General features: G+C 46.5%; 2 protein-coding genes across 3 annotated transcripts in view; one reads left to right on the forward strand and one right to left on the reverse strand.

Annotated features, from left to right (window-relative positions):
- The window catches only part of Pogz (pogo transposable element derived with ZNF domain), a 56,938-nt gene extending 49,855 nt beyond the window's left edge, over window positions 1-7,083 (forward strand). For both annotated transcript variants that reach the window (XM_057793252.1, XM_057793253.1), the window contains 7 exons: window positions 1,457-1,591; window positions 1,707-1,876; window positions 1,999-2,139; window positions 2,840-2,896; window positions 3,069-3,181; window positions 3,408-3,432; window positions 3,556-7,083. In XM_057793252.1, coding sequence (XP_057649235.1) covers window positions 1,457-1,591; window positions 1,707-1,876; window positions 1,999-2,139; window positions 2,840-2,896; window positions 3,069-3,181; window positions 3,408-3,432; window positions 3,556-5,227 — 2,313 coding nt within the window. In that variant the 3' untranslated portion in view covers window positions 5,228-7,083. The remainder of the gene's footprint in view (window positions 1-1,456; window positions 1,592-1,706; window positions 1,877-1,998; window positions 2,140-2,839; window positions 2,897-3,068; window positions 3,182-3,407; window positions 3,433-3,555) is intronic.
- Window positions 7,084-8,776: 1,693 nt separating this feature from the next.
- On the reverse strand, window positions 8,777-11,526 carry Psmb4 (proteasome 20S subunit beta 4). Its single transcript, XM_057793618.1, has 7 exons — window positions 11,340-11,526; window positions 11,012-11,218; window positions 10,681-10,827; window positions 10,101-10,182; window positions 9,410-9,526; window positions 9,027-9,115; window positions 8,777-8,887 (listed from the first exon to the last, which is right to left on the reverse strand). The coding sequence occupies exons 1-7, from the start codon at window positions 11,477-11,479 to the stop codon at window positions 8,875-8,877; spliced, it is 795 nt and encodes a 264-aa protein (XP_057649601.1). The 5' UTR covers window positions 11,480-11,526; the 3' UTR covers window positions 8,777-8,874.
- Window positions 11,527-17,742: the final 6,216 nt, after the last annotated feature.

Below are 17,742 nucleotides of genomic sequence, written 5' to 3' on the forward strand. Positions count from 1 at the left end.
GTAAGGCACTGTGTGAATGCTGGAATTGAACAAGCTTCCTCTTGAGAGCAGCTGGTCGTAGTTTGACCCACTGCTAGCCCCCAGCTGACCTGACCCTTGTAAAGTGTCCTAAGTACTCCAAATGCGTGAAGGATAGGGATGAGAGTCCTTCAAGTCTCTATCCATAAAACCGCTACCAAATTCCTAGTAGGAGTTTTGTTGCCAAGGAAACTAAAGTGTTCTGAAGAAAAGGGTGTGATCAAAATGCCCAGGCCACAGGAATGTTAAGCTAAAAAGAAACCAGAGGCAGACCCTTTATTAAGCAGCATTAAGAGACTGTTTGATTGGTTGGGTTCTAGCAGGAGAAACAAAGGACTTGAGAAAGTAAACGGAGACAGCCCAAAGACGTGCGTTTACACAGGAGGACAGAGGCATGGCTGCGGGGAAGATGGAGGTTGTGTTGCTATATTTTATTTACAATATGGAATAGACATAACCTTGTTTTAAAATGCTATAGAAAGGCTAGTATGGTGGCTCACACTGTAATCCCAGCACTCAGGAGGCTGAGGTAGTAGAATTGCCGTTAATTTGAGGCCTGCCTAGACTGCTGAGTAAGTTACAGGCTAGCCTCGGATACACAGTGAGTCTCTGTCTTTTAAAAAAAAAAAAAAAGTAAACAATGCTACAAGAAAACCTACTAGAGGAGAATGAAGGTTTGTAAGAGAAATAAGAATGGAGAACAAGGTGGGTGCTGTGTGCTCCGTGTTGACATGTACATACACAGTCACTCAGAAAGAGTACAGGCCTGATGTTACATTTATTTGCTATCCAAGTAAAGAAAGTTACAGATATGAGTCCTGTTTTGGCAGACCAAGTCCTAAAACAGTCTCTGAAACATCTCTGTATAGATGTATTAAGATTCCCCCCATATGTAGGGGGGAGTCCTATCTTTTGTTTGTGGCTGGAGAGTGTCTTGGTGGTAGGGTGCTTGCTTGGCATAAGGAAGGCTTCGACTTCTTGCTTGTATCCCTACACCACCAGAAAAGAAACAAGGAGACTTTGCTCTGTGGTTGCTTATATGCTGTTGGTAAGAAAGTGTGCGTGAACCAGTCTGTGGCAGAGAATCAAGAGTCTGGTTAAAGGCAACCCTGGAATGTGAAGGAGCGGAGTGAGAAGTCCGGGTGGTTTTGTTGTTTGCTTGACAGTTTTACCGTGTATATTTTTGTGTTTTTAAAAATTCTAAAAGAACGTTCAAGATGATAGTGTGTGTTGCTGGCCTGTGTGCTCCAAGTCAAGAAGAAATCCTGGCCTCCCATTTTTTGGGGCATGAGATGGTGTTGTTAGTGAAAGGCTTCCTGGTCTTGAATAGTTGTTTCCTTGCTCAGTGAATTCCCCACAGAAGGAAGGAAAGAATAGTGCTGACATTGATCCACTGTGAACCTTTAAGGAATTCTTGTGTTTTGTTTTTTCTCTTCAGAAGAGAAATGTTTATCACTGCAACAAATGCCGGCTACAGTTTCTCTTTGCCAAGGACAAAATTGAACACAAGCTTCAGCACCATAAAACCTTCCGTAAACCTAAGCAACTGGAAGGCTTGAAACCAGGCACCAAGGTAAAGGGTTTGACAGAAGTTACTTTCACAGATCCGGAGAGGGTAAGAGTGGAGTTAGACAGTACTCTGAGGTTTACTGTGGGAGCCATCTAATGGTTCTTCCCTTGATTTTCAGGTAACAATCCGGGCTTCTCGGGGGCAGCCACGAACTGTTCCTGTGTCAAATGATACGTCTTCTAGCACCTTACAGGAGGCCGCACCACTGACCTCCTCCACTGACCCCTTGCCAGTCTTCCTTTATCCCCCTGTCCAGCGCAACATCCAGAAGAGAGCTGTGAGGAAAATGTCAGTGCCTTCTTCTAAATGCTAAGCGGGTGGGAACTGTGTGTGCAGGGCATTTCCTGATAGCCAAGGAAATCAGGATCAGTGGTCAGAACTAATGATCTTTTTTTTTTTTTTTTTGACAGGAGCGTCATGGGCCGGCAGACATGTCTGGAGTGCAGCTTTGAGATCCCGGATTTCCCTAATCATTTCCCAACCTACGTGCACTGCTCTCTCTGCCGCTACAGCACCTGCTGCTCTCGAGCTTATGCCAACCACATGATCAAGTGAGTTGGGAAGAAACCAGCACTTGTAGTTTAGGGTCCAAAACTCAGCACAGCCTCTCCCATTTCTATTTTGTTGCTTTTCAACTCGGTTTTTGAGACAGAGTTTCTCTGTGTCACAGCCCTAGCTGTCTTGGAACTACTTCTGTAGACCAGGCTGGCTTCGAACTCACAGAGATCCACTTGCCTCTGGCTTCCAAGTGCTGGGATTAAAGGCGTGCACCACCACTGCCCAGCTCTTTTTTTCAACTCTTTTTTTTTTTTTGGATTTTCGAGACAGGGTTTCTCTGTAGCTTTTTGGTTCCTGTCCTGGAACTAGCTCTTCTAGACCAGGCTGGCCTTGAACTCACTGAGATCCGCCTGCCTCTGCCTCCCGAGTGCTGGGATTAAAGGTGTGCGCCACCACCGCCCGGCTGTTTTCAACTCTTAAAGCTGTTGGCCCATCTCTTCTTGGAAGATAAAAGAGCAAGCCCGTATTCATTTGACTTTGTTAATCTGTACTCCAAATAATCTCCTAGGGTCTCGCTACTGAAAGTACAGTTCAGGCATTGGATGGGGCTTGTTAGAAATGTTGATTCTTAGCCCTATCCTAGACCTGAATTGTAATTGATCCTCAGGTTATTTTGTGTTTATATTGAAGTTTGAGAAGGCATCTCTTTGGTTGGACATTGTCATTGGTTGTAACTCTGTTTGTCTTTTTCAGCAATCATGTTCCACGGAAGAGCCCCAAGTATTTGGCTTTGTTTAAAAATTCTGTAAGGTAATAAAATACTTTCTCTGTAATTTTTAAAGTTGTTAATATCATATCTTTATTTTGTGGAGTGATTATGTGCATCGCTCCCTTATTTAAGCCTCAAAGTTTAGCTGTTTTAATGTCAGTGCCATATGTATCTGATATACTCTTGGTCCTCTCTCTCTTTTCTCCCTCTCAGTGGAATCAAGCTGGCTTGCACTTCGTGCACCTTTGCTACCTCTGTGGGAGATGCCATGGCCAAGCATTTAGTGTTCAATCCCTCTCACAGATCCAGCAGCATCTTACCACGGGGTAAGTGGGAGAAAGGATGTCATTTTGTATGAGCCAGGAGCATCTTTCTCTGGTCTCACCCATTCACTGTTTAGACACACACTACCTTAGACTGTGAACCTTCTAACCTGCAGTTAGATAAGACTGAGAAGAGTCTACTACTGGGTAGCATGTTGAAATCTATGGAATGTTGTTTTTTTTTTTTTTCCCCAGTGATCTAACTTTTTTTTAAATCTCATTTTCCCAGGGCTCACTTGGATGCCTCACTCAAGGTAACATTAATTTCATGATTTAATGTGTTCTTTGCATGATGTTTGCTCTTAGTAATACTATTATTTAAGTTCCTAAGTTTAACTGATGTTTGCGCTCTCTGCTCCCCATCTTCACTCATTTAGGCCTGGCCAGACTCCTGAACGAGCGTATGATCGGAATCTGAAGAACATGTATCTTCCACCTCCCTTCCCCCCTAACAAAGCAGCCACTGTGAAACCTGTAGGGGCCACCCCAGCAGAACCGCAAGAGCTCACAGCTCCTCTGGCCCAGGCACTTCCATCACCAGCCTCAACTGCAACCCCACCAGCAACCCCTACTCACCCACAGCCCTTGTCCCTACCGCCCTTGGCCACAGAGGGAGCTGAATGTCTGAATGTCGAGGAGCAGGATGAAGGAAACCCCGTAACCCAGGAACCTGAACTGGCATCTGGTGGTGGAGGCGGCAGTGGGGTTAGCAAGAAAGAGCAGCTGTCTGTGAAGAAGCTGCGGGTGGTGCTGTTCGCCCTGTGCTGCAACACAGAACTGGCAGCTGAGCACTTCCGAAACCCCCAGCGTCGGATCCGTCGTTGGCTTCGACGCTTCCAGGCCTCTCAGGGAGAGAATTTAGAGGGCAAATATCTCAGCTTTGAGGCAGAAGAGAAACTGGCCGAGTGGGTGCTGATCCAGAGAGAGCAACAGCTGCCTGTAAATGAGGAAACCTTGTTTCAGAAGGCCACCAAAATAGGACGCTCTTTGGAGGGGGGGTTTAAGATATCCTACGAGTGGGCTGTGCGTTTCATGCTACGGCACCACCTCACCCCCCACGCCCGGCGAGCTGTAGCCCACACATTACCGAAGGATGTAGCAGAAAATGCAGAACTCTTTATTGAGTTTGTACAGCGGCAGATTCACAATCAGGACCTACCTTTGTCTATGATTGTGGCTATTGATGAGGTCTCCTTGTTTCTGGACACAGAAGTACTGAACAGTGATGACCGAAAGGAGAATGCTCTGCAGACAGTGGGCACAGGGGAGCCTTGGTGTGATGTAGTGCTGGCTATCCTGGCAGATGGCACTGTCCTCCCCACCCTGGTTTTCTTCCGAGGACAAGTGAATCGGCCTGCTAATGTGCCAGACTCTATATTGCTAGAGGCCAAAGAGAGCGGCTACAGTGATGATGAGATCATGGAGCTTTGGTCATCCCGTGTGTGGAAGAAGCACACAGCTTGTCAGCACGGCAAAGGCATGCTGGTGATGGACTGTCACCGCACTCACTTGTCAGAAGAGGTACTGGCCCTGCTCAGTGCCTCTAACACGCTGCCTGCTGTGGTTCCTGCAGGCTGTAGCTCTAAGATCCAGCCATTGGACGTATGCATCAAACGAACTGTTAAGAACTTCCTGCACAAAAAGTGGAAGGAGCAGGCTCGGGAAATGGCAGATACTGCCTGTGATTCTGATGTCCTGCTTCAGCTGGTGCTGAACTGGCTGAGTGAGGTGCTGGGTGTCATTGGGGACTCCCCAGAGCTAGTCCAGCGGTCCTTCCTTGTGGCTAGTGTTGTGCCAGGTCCTGATGGCAATGTTAACTCACCTACACGCAACGCTGACATGCAGGAGGAGCTCATTGTCTCCCTAGAGGAGCAGCTGAAGCTGAGTGGAGAACGGTCTGAGGAGCCGTCGGCTTCCACCCCCCGACCCAGATCGTCTCCTGAAGAGACAGTTGATCCTGAAAGCCTTCACCAGCTCTTTGAGGGGGAAAGTGAGACGGAGTCCTTCTATGGCTTTGAGGAAGCTGACCTAGATCTGATGGAGATTTAGGAGCATATGGAGTTGGGTAGGAAGGCTGAGGGAGGGTAGAGGGACTTAGAGAAAGGGGGGTACCAGTGGAGTACTTGGTTTATATTTCTAATTTTATGCCACCACTCCCCTGACATTGATACTTCCTGTGAATTTGTGGGTTATTAGAAAGCCAGTAGTGATCACTTCTGAGCCGAGGAGCTGGCCCATTGGTTACTTCTAAAAACAGGTTTTTGTGACTTTTTTTTTCCTTCCTCTTCTTTAATTTAAATCACTGTGTTTGCTATTTTTCTGACAAAAATCTAGGAAAACAATCCTTTGTGGACAGATATTAAATTGTTTTGTTTCCCCTTTTACCTCAATTGTATCATAGTATTTCTGGGTTTTGTTTGTTTTACTGTGTGGCCAATGTCTTTGGGCATGATACTTATCTAATCATTGTTAATGTGAGAACTTTTCTGCAAATGGGAAAGAAAAAATATGTAGCTCACAAACTGGTTTATTACATATGTGGATAAACTTTTTTCATTGTGGTCTTTAACACTTTTATATAAAAATGAAAATGAAAAAAGAATCCCATTGACCTCTTTCCTTCTCGCTTCCCCTCCTCTGCAGAGCTGTTGGTTCCTACAGCAACTCTGGGTATAAGATTGTGGCTTTGCAGTGCGTGAGGCCACCTTGACTCCTCCACCAAAACACAACAGAAACAATATTTTTTGCATTTGTGACCTTTGACCCCTTTCCTGATTTTCACGCTGTCCTTTACTCTGGGCAAAGGAGAACATTTGTGTCCCTAGCAAGCAAGAGGTACTGGGTGAGGTGACCAAACAGTATTGAGGTGGAAGCCATCCCTAGTCTGTCTTCCATCAACAAGCCCCTGCTGCTTTACCTTTGTCCTGACTGCACACCTGCCGAAGACATCACCGGTACCGACTGGCATGTGTTAAGTGTTGAAAAGGACAGACTGCGTGAACTCCTGCTGACCCCTGGCTTTCCCGTTTCTCTCAGTGCTTAGAGAAGAAACTGGTGTGAGAAAAAAGCATAGAGGTGTGCACAGAGAAAGACACGAATCTTTATTTTTCACTGCCAACTTCAAGAAAAATTTTTCTACAGTTTGCATGATGGATTTTTTTTTTTTAAAAGAGATGTACTTATGGTGATAAACCAAAATGTACTGTACCATAGAGGAAAAAAAAAGAACAAAAACCAAGTCTACCTTTCCCACAGCCACACCATTCTTGTCCACCCTGAGGCTTCCGGCAATGTTTCCTCCTGTGAGCCAACCTCCTGTGAGCCAAGGAGGCAACCTGCACAAGCTTGTAAGTGGTTCACCTTTACAGTGTACATAAGTGGAGCATTTAATAAAATGAGAGGAAATGGATTTATAAACTTTTTTTTATGTGCCCCTGTTTAATAGAATTTCATAGACTGGGAGATAGTCAGGATGTGGCGCCTGGTGGTACAAGTGTGGTATTCCTTACCACCTTCTCCCCGCAGTTTTTATAACATAGTGAACAGGACTGATCCCAGAAGTTTGGCCAGCTCTGAACCCTTGGCGTTGGAGATCTGAACGGAGGATTCACCTTTGCTTCTCTTCCCCAGCTTTTTGCTCAATGCCATTTTATTGATGGACTGTACTACAACGCCAGCTGCCTTTGAGAGAGCTGAACTGTAAGTGGTCATTCAGCCCACACCCTAGTCCTCTTCTGTTGTCTGCAGCAGCCACAGCCTTAGTGGAGCTGGGTTCCTGGCCTTCTGCACATTGACTTTGGATGGGTAGTTTTTTTTTTTTTAAGGTCATGGTAACAGTGGATCTGCTGGGTTTTGGCAAGCAAGTTGTCTTTGTGGACTCTGCCTGCATGGCTTAGTAGTAGGAGGAAGTTTTTTTTTTTATAATTCAGTTCAATCAATAAACATGTATTTATTGACAACTTTCTGTGTTGAGATCAAGTATGTGAAAGTTCCCGATTGAAGCTCAGGATTTTCTTTGTGTGAGCCTGCCTGCTGCTGTCTATACCACTCTCAAAGGGTCTGTCTGGAGTGCATCATGCAGAAGACCTATTTTCATTTTTAAAAATAAAGGTTTGAAACCACCCCAGGGGTAGAACATAGCTAATTCCCAACCTTAACAGCTATACTTGTTCTTCGTGTGTTGAATGTGGACACCACATGCTACACGTGCTATTACAACATGCACAGAGGTCAGGACAACTCGTGAGTCTCCTGCCATCTTGTGGGACTGGGAGTAAACTCAGACCTTGGGGTCTGTGTCCTAGGACTGTGTGCACTTGTGTGACGTGAGGCGTCCTCACTCCACCCTGCTTGAGATGTTTTTCTGCTTCCTGTGCCAGACTGCCTAGCTCTCAAGCCTACAGGTTCCTCTTGCTCTGCCTCCTCCACCCCCATCTCCTGTAGGACCTGGGATTACAGAGATCTACTTTATCTAGCTCTTCATGGGTTCTGGGGACTTGAATTGAGATCTTCACACTAGCACAGCCAGTGCTTTAAGCAACCGTGAGCCACCTACCCAGTCCCACTTAGGAAATTTCTTAAATGATTTTAATTATGTTTAATCATTTTAGTTATGTGGGTATGGGGGGCAGTTATCAGATATCGCTTGGAGCTGGAGTTAGAGGCAGTTGTGAGCCACATCCATGGGTGCTGGAAACCAAACTCAGGTCCCGTCTTCCACTCTTAGGCTGAGTCACCTCTCCAGCCCTCCATTTAGGATTTTTTAATGAACACAAAGTACCAGGTGCTAGATTTACAGACAATACACATTAGTTAAATGTGCTTAGCTCTCCGGAGTGTGGCTACATGTGGGGCTTAGGGCTGGGGACTAGCTTACCCAGCAGCTCCAGCACACACCTGTCATCAGGTTTGGAGCCGTCATTAACCACCTTCTCCCAACAAAAAGATTCTTTTAGAATGAGAATATCGTATATATGTAAACCAACTGTGTTACCAAAGATCAATGTGACCCTACAAGAAGCTAGCTCTAGAACAAACCGCAAATGAATACCATGTGGGGTCTTTTGTTCAGAGGATCCTACACTTGCTGAAAGAGCCTAAGGACCCAGTCCCTCAGTTGGGAGGCTGAGGCAGCAGGGACTGCCCTGAGTTGAGGTCAACTTCAAATACAGTGAAGGGCTAGAGAGTGGCTCAGTCAAGTGCCTGCCGCACAGGCATGAGGACCCAAGTTCAGCCCTGGGCATCCCAGCTATAGGAGGGGGTGGAAACAGGACCCCTGGGGCCTGTTGGCTGGCAGCCTAGCTGAATAGAGAAGCTCAGGTTCCTAAGAATTACGCCAAGTTAAGGAGGAGGATGACTAAGAAGACTTCTGACATCAACCTCTGGGCATGCTCGCAGGAGCTAAATTGGCTCTCTGTCCAGGAAAGGAAACAGCACATCAATGGTTCAGACAGCAGCAGCTGAGCTCTTGGCGTGACCAGATATGGTGGCACAAGTTTTTAACTCCAGTATTTGGGAGGCAGAGGCAGGAAGATTCTGAGTTTTAGGCTAGCCTGGGTTACATGGTGAGATCTCGTTTCAAAACAAAACAACTCAGCAAACACTTCAAAGGACTGGTTTATTTTACAAAAGTCTACCTTGAGCCAGCTAATCCAAATACAGAAGGGTACAGCTTCAACTCGACGTTCATCTGTAGTTCATTCAAAGCCACTAAAAAGAAAGAATGTTTTAGGAAGAAAGTGATGAAGTGCCAAGGCCCCTTGCACCCAGAACCACTGTTTGGGAAGCCAGCCCTCCAGAGGCTGTTGTGCAAGCCAAAGGCTTCCAAGTCTCCCACATTTTAAATCACCTGATCATGTGGGCGATTTCCCAGTTAGTCTCTGCTGATAGCGGTCCTTCTATCTCAACACCTTTTTCAGTTACGGTGGCGATTTGAAACTAAAAGAAAACAAAACATGTAATGTAAATACCCAGTCTGGACAAAGGTTAATCCAGAGGGTCGCTCTCTCATTCCAAAATAGAAGTAACAATTTGTAGTTTAGTGGTTTTTAAAAGATTTTTCGAGACAGAATTTCTCCATGTAACAGCCCTGGCTGTCCTGGAACTAGCTCTGTAGACCAGGCTGGCCTCAGACTCACAGAGATCCACCTGCCTCTGCCTCCCGAGTGCTGGGACTCAAGGCCTGCGCTAGTGTGCTGGCCCCAGAGTCTGTACTTTTCTGCCGTGTCTCACCCGGTTGTACGAACGGGCGTCTCGGTAGTACAACACTCGCATGCAGCGCTCTACAAGCTCTCGGGCCTCAGTCTGACTCAGCACAGGTTGTTTCTCTAGAACTTCTCGAAGCAGAGGCTAAAAGGTGGGCAAAACATGGGAGAAATTAGACACTAACTTAGCACCTATTCCAACCCATGTAAACAATCGCCAAAGTGAACGACATACTTCTACCCATTGTCTCATCAGGAAAGTGCTGGCTTTTTTGTTTCATTTGACATTTACTTATCTTATATATATGTCTGCATACGCATGTGGAAGTCAGAAAATTGCTTTGCAGGACTTGTTTCTGCCCACCCTGGGGGTCCTGGGCTGGCTGTCAGCCTTGGCAGCAGTGCCTTTACCCATGAGTCATTTCATTTTTGTTTTGTTTCTGAGATGGAGTCTTTCTGTGTAGCCCAAGCTGGTCTGGAATGCACAGCCCTCCTGGCCTCAGCTCCTGTGCACTAGGAGTACAGATGTGCACCACCACCTAGTTAAGATCCTCTTAAAAGGGAAGTCCTAGAGCTTCCAGCCTGCAGAAAGGTCATTGTCCCTGTTCACCACATCTTGTCTCTGGATCCCAACATTTGGATCCCAGCCTGTCTCCTATCAGAACTCCACAGGGAACATCTCTCCTCCTCTTTTCCCCATTGCTAGTCCCACGACTTACCTGAGCCAAGTATGCACCATAACCTGTGGCTAGAGAAGGGGCTTCATAAGCCACACCAAGCATGTCCACATAACCAAGGAAGCTGCAGGGACAAACAGATCAAAGAACTCATTTAATCTTATATTTCTTGGCCAAAGAATGGGACCATGAGGTCTGAATTAAAAGATGGGAATTCTCTGGGGTTAAATAGTCTGGGGTGGGAGACTCAGGATGGATCAGTGGGTAAAAGCACCTGCCACCACACCTGATGACCCAAATTTGAGCCCTAGAACCCACATGGTACACACACATACACACACACACACACAGAGTAGTACACAAGCACCAATACAAGTGTAAAAAACCATTCTTTTCAAAGACTGAAGAAGGCTGGACAGTGGTGGCACACGCCTTTAACTCCAGTACTCAGAGGGTAGAGGCTGGCAAATCTCTTTGAGTTCAAGGCCAGCCTGATCTACAGAGTGAGTTCCAGGACAGCCAGAGCTGTTACATGGAGACACCTGTCTTGAAAAACAAAAAAAAAAAAACTAAAGACACTCAGTAGGTGCTAGGCTGGGTGGTCGGGGAAGTCATCAAATACCTTTCTCCATCAGCATAGCCTCCAATGACCATGGTGTTCCACAGAGGATTCATCTTGGAGCGGCGGCTGTACATAGCCCTTGTCAACCAGGAATGAATAGCTCTAGGGCTATAGCTATGTCCATCTCCCAACAGCTCTTCATCAATCCTTAAAAATAAATGGTTGATAAGGTAATGATAACGGAAGTCAGGTTCCCCACCCACACATCCAATGCCAAAAAGTATTCAAAACATTCACATGCTCGACCCAACAATTCCCCAAAGCCTCAAGTCCCCCATCCCATCTAAGGGAATAAAAAACGAGAGCTTCGCTCTACTCGGAGGCGACTTACACCATCTGGCCGATAACCTGCTTTAAATACTGGAAATCAGCGTAGTCTCCCGAAGCACCCAGCATAGTGCTGTCGTTGACTCGCATAATACGGGAGATATTGCGGAAACGAGCCAGGGAGCCGTAGGAGCCCAGCATGTCTGCAGCAATAACCACTCCGCCGTCGAACTTCACCCCGAGTACCGACGTCCCAGTCACCATGGGGTTCCTGAAGAATGGAAAGGGTCCCTGAGCGCGGCGTCCGGGGTCCCCGGGAGCCGCCACCCAGGCGCCGCAGGTCCAAGTCCCAGCCCGCCGTCCATTCCTGGCGCGGTTATAGCGCAACTCACTGGGTCCGGGTGATTGGGCCCTCGCACAGCGCGGACGCCGGGTCCATGAGGGCGCAGGGAGTGGACGGCACGCGGTAAAACTGCCCCGGGGCCGGACCCCCGGCCCAGTGGCCAGCCCGTGACTCGCAGAACGCTTCCATCTTAGTCACCGCAGCTAAAGAAGTGAAAGCGCTCGCCTCACCGGAAGCGGAAGTGGCCCCTTTGTTGTTACACCTCTTTTTTTCCTGCCAGCCACGTCCGGGTAACGTGACTGCCAGGTTCCGTGTTGATGAGGTTGTTGGAGGAGTCCTGAGTCAGAGTGACTGCTGAGACTGACAGGAATGCACGACGTCGCATCCGTGTGTCTGCAGAAGGGGTGCCTAGAACTGAGCTTTCTGACAATTTAGGAGGAGCAGGCTGTGTGGGAGAAGCACCAGGACGGGTTGTCGTGTCCTGTTTGAATCAGTATCCAGAACCTGACTTGAAGAATCACTGAACCCAAGCTCTTACAGTTTTACTTCTCAGAGCAGGCCCGTGTAACAGGCATTATTCAACTCCTTTTATAGATAAGATACAGATGCTTGAGATACAGTGATTTATGCCGTTACAGTTGGTAAAGGTAGAAAGGATACAAACTAAACTGGAAATACGGCTCTTGGATTCCAATCTCAGCCACCACGTGGGCGCAAAACCGTCTCCAGTTCCTACTGATCTGATACTTGCTCCCGGCCTCCAGGGCACCAGGCACTTTTGTGGGGCATAATTAAGCGGGGGAGGTGGGTGAAGTGGGGAGGGACAGAGTGAGAAAGAGATTGCGTGAGCAAACCAGCTCATCACATGATCCTAGCACTCAGAGGGGTGGGCCAGAAGGATTGCCTCCAGTACGAGACCTTTCTGGACCACATTCTGAATGCAGGCTAACTTGAGCAACTGAGAGACCCTATATTAAAAGGGTCAGGGAGTGTAAAACTACATTACCTCACCTCATTTTTTTTCTTTAAAGATTTTTAGTCGGGAGGTGTTAGGATCAAATAAATGTAAACTCTCAGCTACTGCCCCAGTGCCTGCTGCCATGTTCCCCAACCCGATGATCATAGACTCTGCCAGGCGATTGTGTCACATGCGTTTAATCCCAGCACTCAGGAGGCAGAGGCAGGTGGATATCTGTGAGTTCAAAGCCAGTCAGGTCTACAGACCAAGTTACAGGACAGCCAGAGTGGTTACACAGAGAAACCCTGTCTCAAAAAACAAAGAAACAGCAACAACAAAAATCTGGAACCGTGAGCACCAAAAAAAAAAAAAAAAAAAAAAAAAAAAAAAAAAAAAATTCTGTTATAAGTTGCCTTGACCATGTGTCTCTTCACAGGGATAGAATATTAACTCAGCAAGTGGATCTCTGTGAGTTCAAGGCCAACCTGGTCTGCAAAGCGAGTTCCAGGACAGCCTGGGCTGTTACACAGAGAAACACTGTTTTGAAAAAAAACAAAAAAAGAAGAAAAACAAAGAAACAGAAAAATAAATAAATAAAAAGAAAAGAAAAGAAACAAAAAACAAGAAAAAAAAAGTAACTCAGACACTAGGGGAGGAAAAGATTTTCCCCCCAGTACAGTGACCATAGTAATGTACCCATGAACCTCCAAGGAGCCTCCAGGCTCCTGTAAGAACCCTAATTAAATTCATTATGCTACATACAAAGGCACAAAAGTAGACGGGCACTAGCTGGAGTTACAGATGGTCGTGAGCCACCACGTGGGTGCTGGGGATCCATCCCGGGGCTTCGTGAATGCTAGGCAAGCACTCTACCGACGGAGCTAAGTCCCAGCCCCTCGAGCTCCTTTGTATTTGATTTTCAGTGCCTTGGCTCTCCTTATGACTTTTCATAATCTTTAGTTTAGACTGACCCTCCCCTAATCTCCCCATCTCCCTGCACCCCTTAAAATTTTCCATCCCAGAATTTCCCCTTCCACCTTTGTTCTGCTTCTCCTTACCAATTTTATACATTCTAAGATTTTGGTGTTTGTTTAATGTGCACTTGCGCCGTGTGTGCATCATCAGGGTGTGAGGGTACTTGTGGGATGGCAAACGTGAAGTCAGAGGACAGTGATGTCATACCCGTTCTCTCTACCATAAGTGCTCTGGAACTGAACTCGGCTTGTCAAGCTTGGGCGGCAAGTCCTGAGCTGTCTCCCTGGCTCTGTGTTCTTAAGTGTCACCTCCAGTACAAATGGGACACAGCTAAAATAATCTGTCCTGCAATATTTCAGCTTCAGAATGGTGCAAAACTTAACTTTGAACTTTAAATATTATCCCAGGATAAGATACTCTTGTGATGCTGCACAGTGGGGTGGTCACACGCCTAGTCAATATCTTCACCTATAGCCTGCAGTTAAAACAACAACAAATCAAACCCCCGAACTGTGGTGCTCAGTAGGTTGTGTGTATTAAATGCTGGGTGTTTTGAGATGTGCCCATTATAAACCAAGAAGCATCCGGGTCTGTATCAGCCATGGCTCGGCTTCTCTTGCTTGTTTTAATTTTTCATTTTGATCATGTTTCTCTTTCGCTGTGCAAGGCTTGTGGCTTGCTATTGTTTGCCATATAGTGTGAATGGTGTGGAAGGGCAGGTTATGTTCTTTACCAGAGGCAGGAATTAGAGCTGTGAGGACCGCACTGAGCGACTGTTTCAGTCTTGTTCGTTCCTAGTCTTCGGGCATATTTCTCACAACTTTTGTTTATTTTTTTCTTTTTTGTTTGTTTGTTTGCTTGTTTTTTTGTTTTTAGAGACACGGTTTCTCTGTAGCTTTGGAGCCTGTTCTGGAACTAACTCTCATAGACCAGGCTGACCTCGACCTCACAGAGATCCACCTACCTCTGCCTCCCGAGTGCTGGGATAAAGGCGTGCGCCATTACCATCCAGCTTCTCACAACTTTTGATTGAAAAGTGAACAGCCCCCCCTACCCCCCCGCACTGTACTGAAGCAAATGGGGCTAGTTCTTCAGATCCCAACTCCTCCACACAAACTCGAGATCTGGCAAACACACTAAGGGCAAACCATCCAATGAGCTGATACCCTGCCCCAGTGAGTCTTCATTTCCTCGTCAATAACTCCAGCCTGGAGGAGCTTCTATATGCCCATTGGAGCTTTCAGTGCCACTCTGAGGTCTCCTGAACATCCCCAGGGTTCACCAAAGTTCTCTGGGCAAAGGTAACCCTGTTAGTCTACTCCTCACATAACCGTGCAAACCTCCAGTGACTTCCTTTCTCCACAGAGACATTCTGCCTCAGTTAAGCCTGATCTGCAGCCTATTCTTAGCACATTCCAGAACAGATGAACTCTTCTGGAATTTTAGTCCTCATTTCTTCCACAGCCTTTGGTTCCTTTAGTTTTGAGGTGTGTGTGTGTGTGTGTGTGTGTGTGTGTGTATGCATGTTCACATATGCATGTGTGTGCGCATGAGTGTGGAGGCCATAGGCTGATGTTGGCTATCTTACCAAACCCCACCTTACATATTGAGACAGACTCTCTCGCTTGAACCCAGAATTGGCTAACTCAACTAATCTAGCTAGCCACCTTGCTCTGGGGATCTCTGTCTCAGCTTCCTGTGTGCTAGGATTACAGACAGGTTGCCACACCCCCATTGTTTCATGTTATCTGATCACACTGTGAACCCTGAGATTTCATAAATTAAATAAAATCAACTTTGGGTCAAGAGGCGCAGCCAGCAACTACTTGACAGGAAGTAGCCATATAGAGTAAGAGGGGATTGGGAAGAGAACTAGAGAGATGCACAGGAAGGAGCAGGTAGGGACTGGAGCCTGGCAGGCCTCTCTTGCTTGGGACTGCAGAAGAGAAGCTCTCCCATCTAGGACAACGTCGGCTAAGGAGGAATGTCACCCGGTCGTTCCTCTCCCTCTCTGAGCTAGCAGTTTTCCACCCCAGTACCCGTCCTGAGTCTTTATTGGTAACATCACAGGATTGAGATTTAGTTTAAAAACACCACTTGGCAATTACATGTGTTCTGGGAATCCAAACTGATTCTCAGATTTGTCCAACAAGTGCTTTTACCTACTGAGCCCCTCTCTGTCCTTTAAAATGTAACTTTTGTGCTTTATCCATCTGCTTTTTAAAAAGAACATGAGGACTGACTGACTGACTGACTGGTGTGCAATTTATTCTCGGAGTTACACTGACAAGGCCAGTTCCCTTTTACAGATCTGGAGAATTCATTCCTTTAAAAAGAATATTTTAGACAAGGTCTCCAGGAGATCAGCCTGGCCTTGGACTAGTCCAAGAATGACCTTGAACTTCTGATCCTCAAGCCTCTACAGATTATATGCACGGGACACAGGCTATACCTTGCTTATTGAAGCTTCTAATTGTTGTGGAATATTCCTTTACACTGTGTGAAGATATCTCACTGTGATTGATTTAAATAAAGTTAAAGTCCAATAGCTAGGTAGGATTTTCTCGGCAGAGACAATGCTGGGAAGAAGGGTAGAGATGCCAGACAGACTGAATGAGTCAGTTGCACAAAATGGGCCAGAGGTAAAAGTCACGTGGTAGAATGTAGATTAACAAAAATACGGGTGGATTTAAGTTATAAGAGCTAGTTAAGAACAAGGCTAAGCTGTGAGCCGAGCTTTCATAATTAATAAGTCTCTGTGTGGTTATTTGGGAGCTGGCAGGGTAGAGAAAGCCTTGCTACAGCTCGTGGCTGCTGGTGCTATCTCGCTCAGCTTGTGACTACCACGCCCCACTTTCTCCTCCGTCTTCCCCGTGACCAGGCCCCCCCATGCCTTTCTCCTCATAAGGAAACTTCTGATTGCAGCTAAAGCCACCCAAATAATCAGAACAATATCCTCATGTAAAATATATTCAGCCACATCCACAAGCTCTCTCCCGGCTGGGCATAGCAGTTCGTTCCTGTTATCACAGCACTGGGGAGGCTGGTGGGTTGCCGAGAGTTTGAGGGCCAGCTTAGGTTATAAAGTAAGATCTTATCAAAAAAAAAAAAAAAAAAAAAAAAGGAAATTCTTAGGTTCAGGCTTGAAAAGCTGCTAGCAGCTGCCACATCTGGAGTCAGACATTCAGGACTTTGGATTAAAAATTCCAAAACCAAAACCAAAAAACAAGTTTTGAAATAGAAACATGCAAAAAATTGCACCAAACAAATCATTGGCTGAATGAATGGATCATTTTAAGGCAATTGATCGTGTATGTGTGTGTGTGTGTGTGTATGTGTGAACAGAAGCTAACAGTCTTCAACGTGATTCGTCAGGAATTTTTCTTTTTTTGAGATAGGATTTCACTGTGTAGCCCTGGCTGTCCTGGAACTCACTAGGTAGACAAGTCTGGCCTCAACCTCACAGAGATCTGCCTGCCTCTGCCTCCCAACTGCTGGAATTTAAGGTGTGCATGACCATATCAGCTTTTTTGTCTTAATATTATATATATATATATATATACTTCATTTATTTTCATGTTACATATTTTGGTGTTTGTCTGAATGCATGTCTGTACACATCTGTGTACTGCCCAAGGAGGCCAGAAGAGAGTGTCGGAGCTCCAGGAAACTGGTGCTACAGATGGTTATGAGCCACCATGTGTGTGCTGGTGTTCCATTCTGGTTATTCTGGAAGGCCAGTGCTCTTAACCATGGAGCCACAGTCCAGTCATTTGCTTTCTCTGACACAGTCCTAGCAGGCCGGCTGCTTCACCTCCCAAGCGCTGTGCTTGCTGCTGGGTACCTCCACATCTGAGGAGGGTGTGCGGCGCTGGGTTTACAGCCCAGACTTCGCAAACTCCAGGCCAGCACACTGTCCACTGAGTTACTTCTCCAGCCCTCGATAGCCTTGTGTAGGAGTTTCTCTTCATAGTCTTCCATTGTGGGATACTTGTACACTGTGCGGAGATGGATGGCTCTGACTGGACAATAGCCGGGCTGGGAAGGAGAGGCCGGATTTCTGGGGACAGAGAGGAAGAGGAAGTAGAATCTAGGCAGACAGGACATGCCGGCAAGAGGAAGGGAGAGCAGGGTGTGCAGTAGGGAGATGAGGTAACAAGCCCTGTGGCCAGGCATAGATGAAAAACTATGGGTTAATTAGAATTATAAGTTATAAGTTTAATTAGAAGTTATAAGAGCTTGTTGAAAACAAGCCTAAGCTGGAGGCCAAGCTTTCATAATTAATAATAAATCTCTGTGTCAATATGTGCTGGCTGGGGGCCCCATGGGAAAGAACTAGACAGCTTTCCGTTGCTTCTTTCTTTTGAAAGGAAGCTGCTTTCTCAAGCTTTCAGAAGGCGATGGCTCAAGATCAGTTCCTAGGGTCTCAGCGACTCCTGCTGCTGTCTTACGTAACAGTTCCCCAGCCCTTCCCAGTTCATCCCTGTCCGGTTCCCTCTTACCCAGACCTCTTCGCTTG

The sequence above is a fragment of the Chionomys nivalis genome, chromosome 18 (assembly GCF_950005125.1).
Source record: "Chionomys nivalis chromosome 18, mChiNiv1.1, whole genome shotgun sequence".
Classification (NCBI taxonomy): Eukaryota; Metazoa; Chordata; class Mammalia; order Rodentia; family Cricetidae; genus Chionomys; species Chionomys nivalis.

What these genes read in the sequence shown, in the direction of transcription:
- Psmb4 (XM_057793618.1), bottom strand. Translation starts at nt 11,479, where the DNA reads ATGGAAGCGTTCTGCGAGTCACGGGCTGGCCACTGGGCCGGGGGTCCG. An exon ending in CAGGTTATCGGCCAGATGGT is followed by an intron (nt 10,828 to 11,011) that starts GTAAGTCGCCTC and finishes TTTATTTTTAAG; the next exon opens with GATTGATGAAGAGCTGTTGG. An exon ending in ATGGTGCATACTTGGCTCAG is followed by an intron (nt 9,527 to 10,100) that starts GTAAGTCGTGGG and finishes CCCACCTTTTAG; the next exon opens with CCTCTGCTTCGAGAAGTTCT.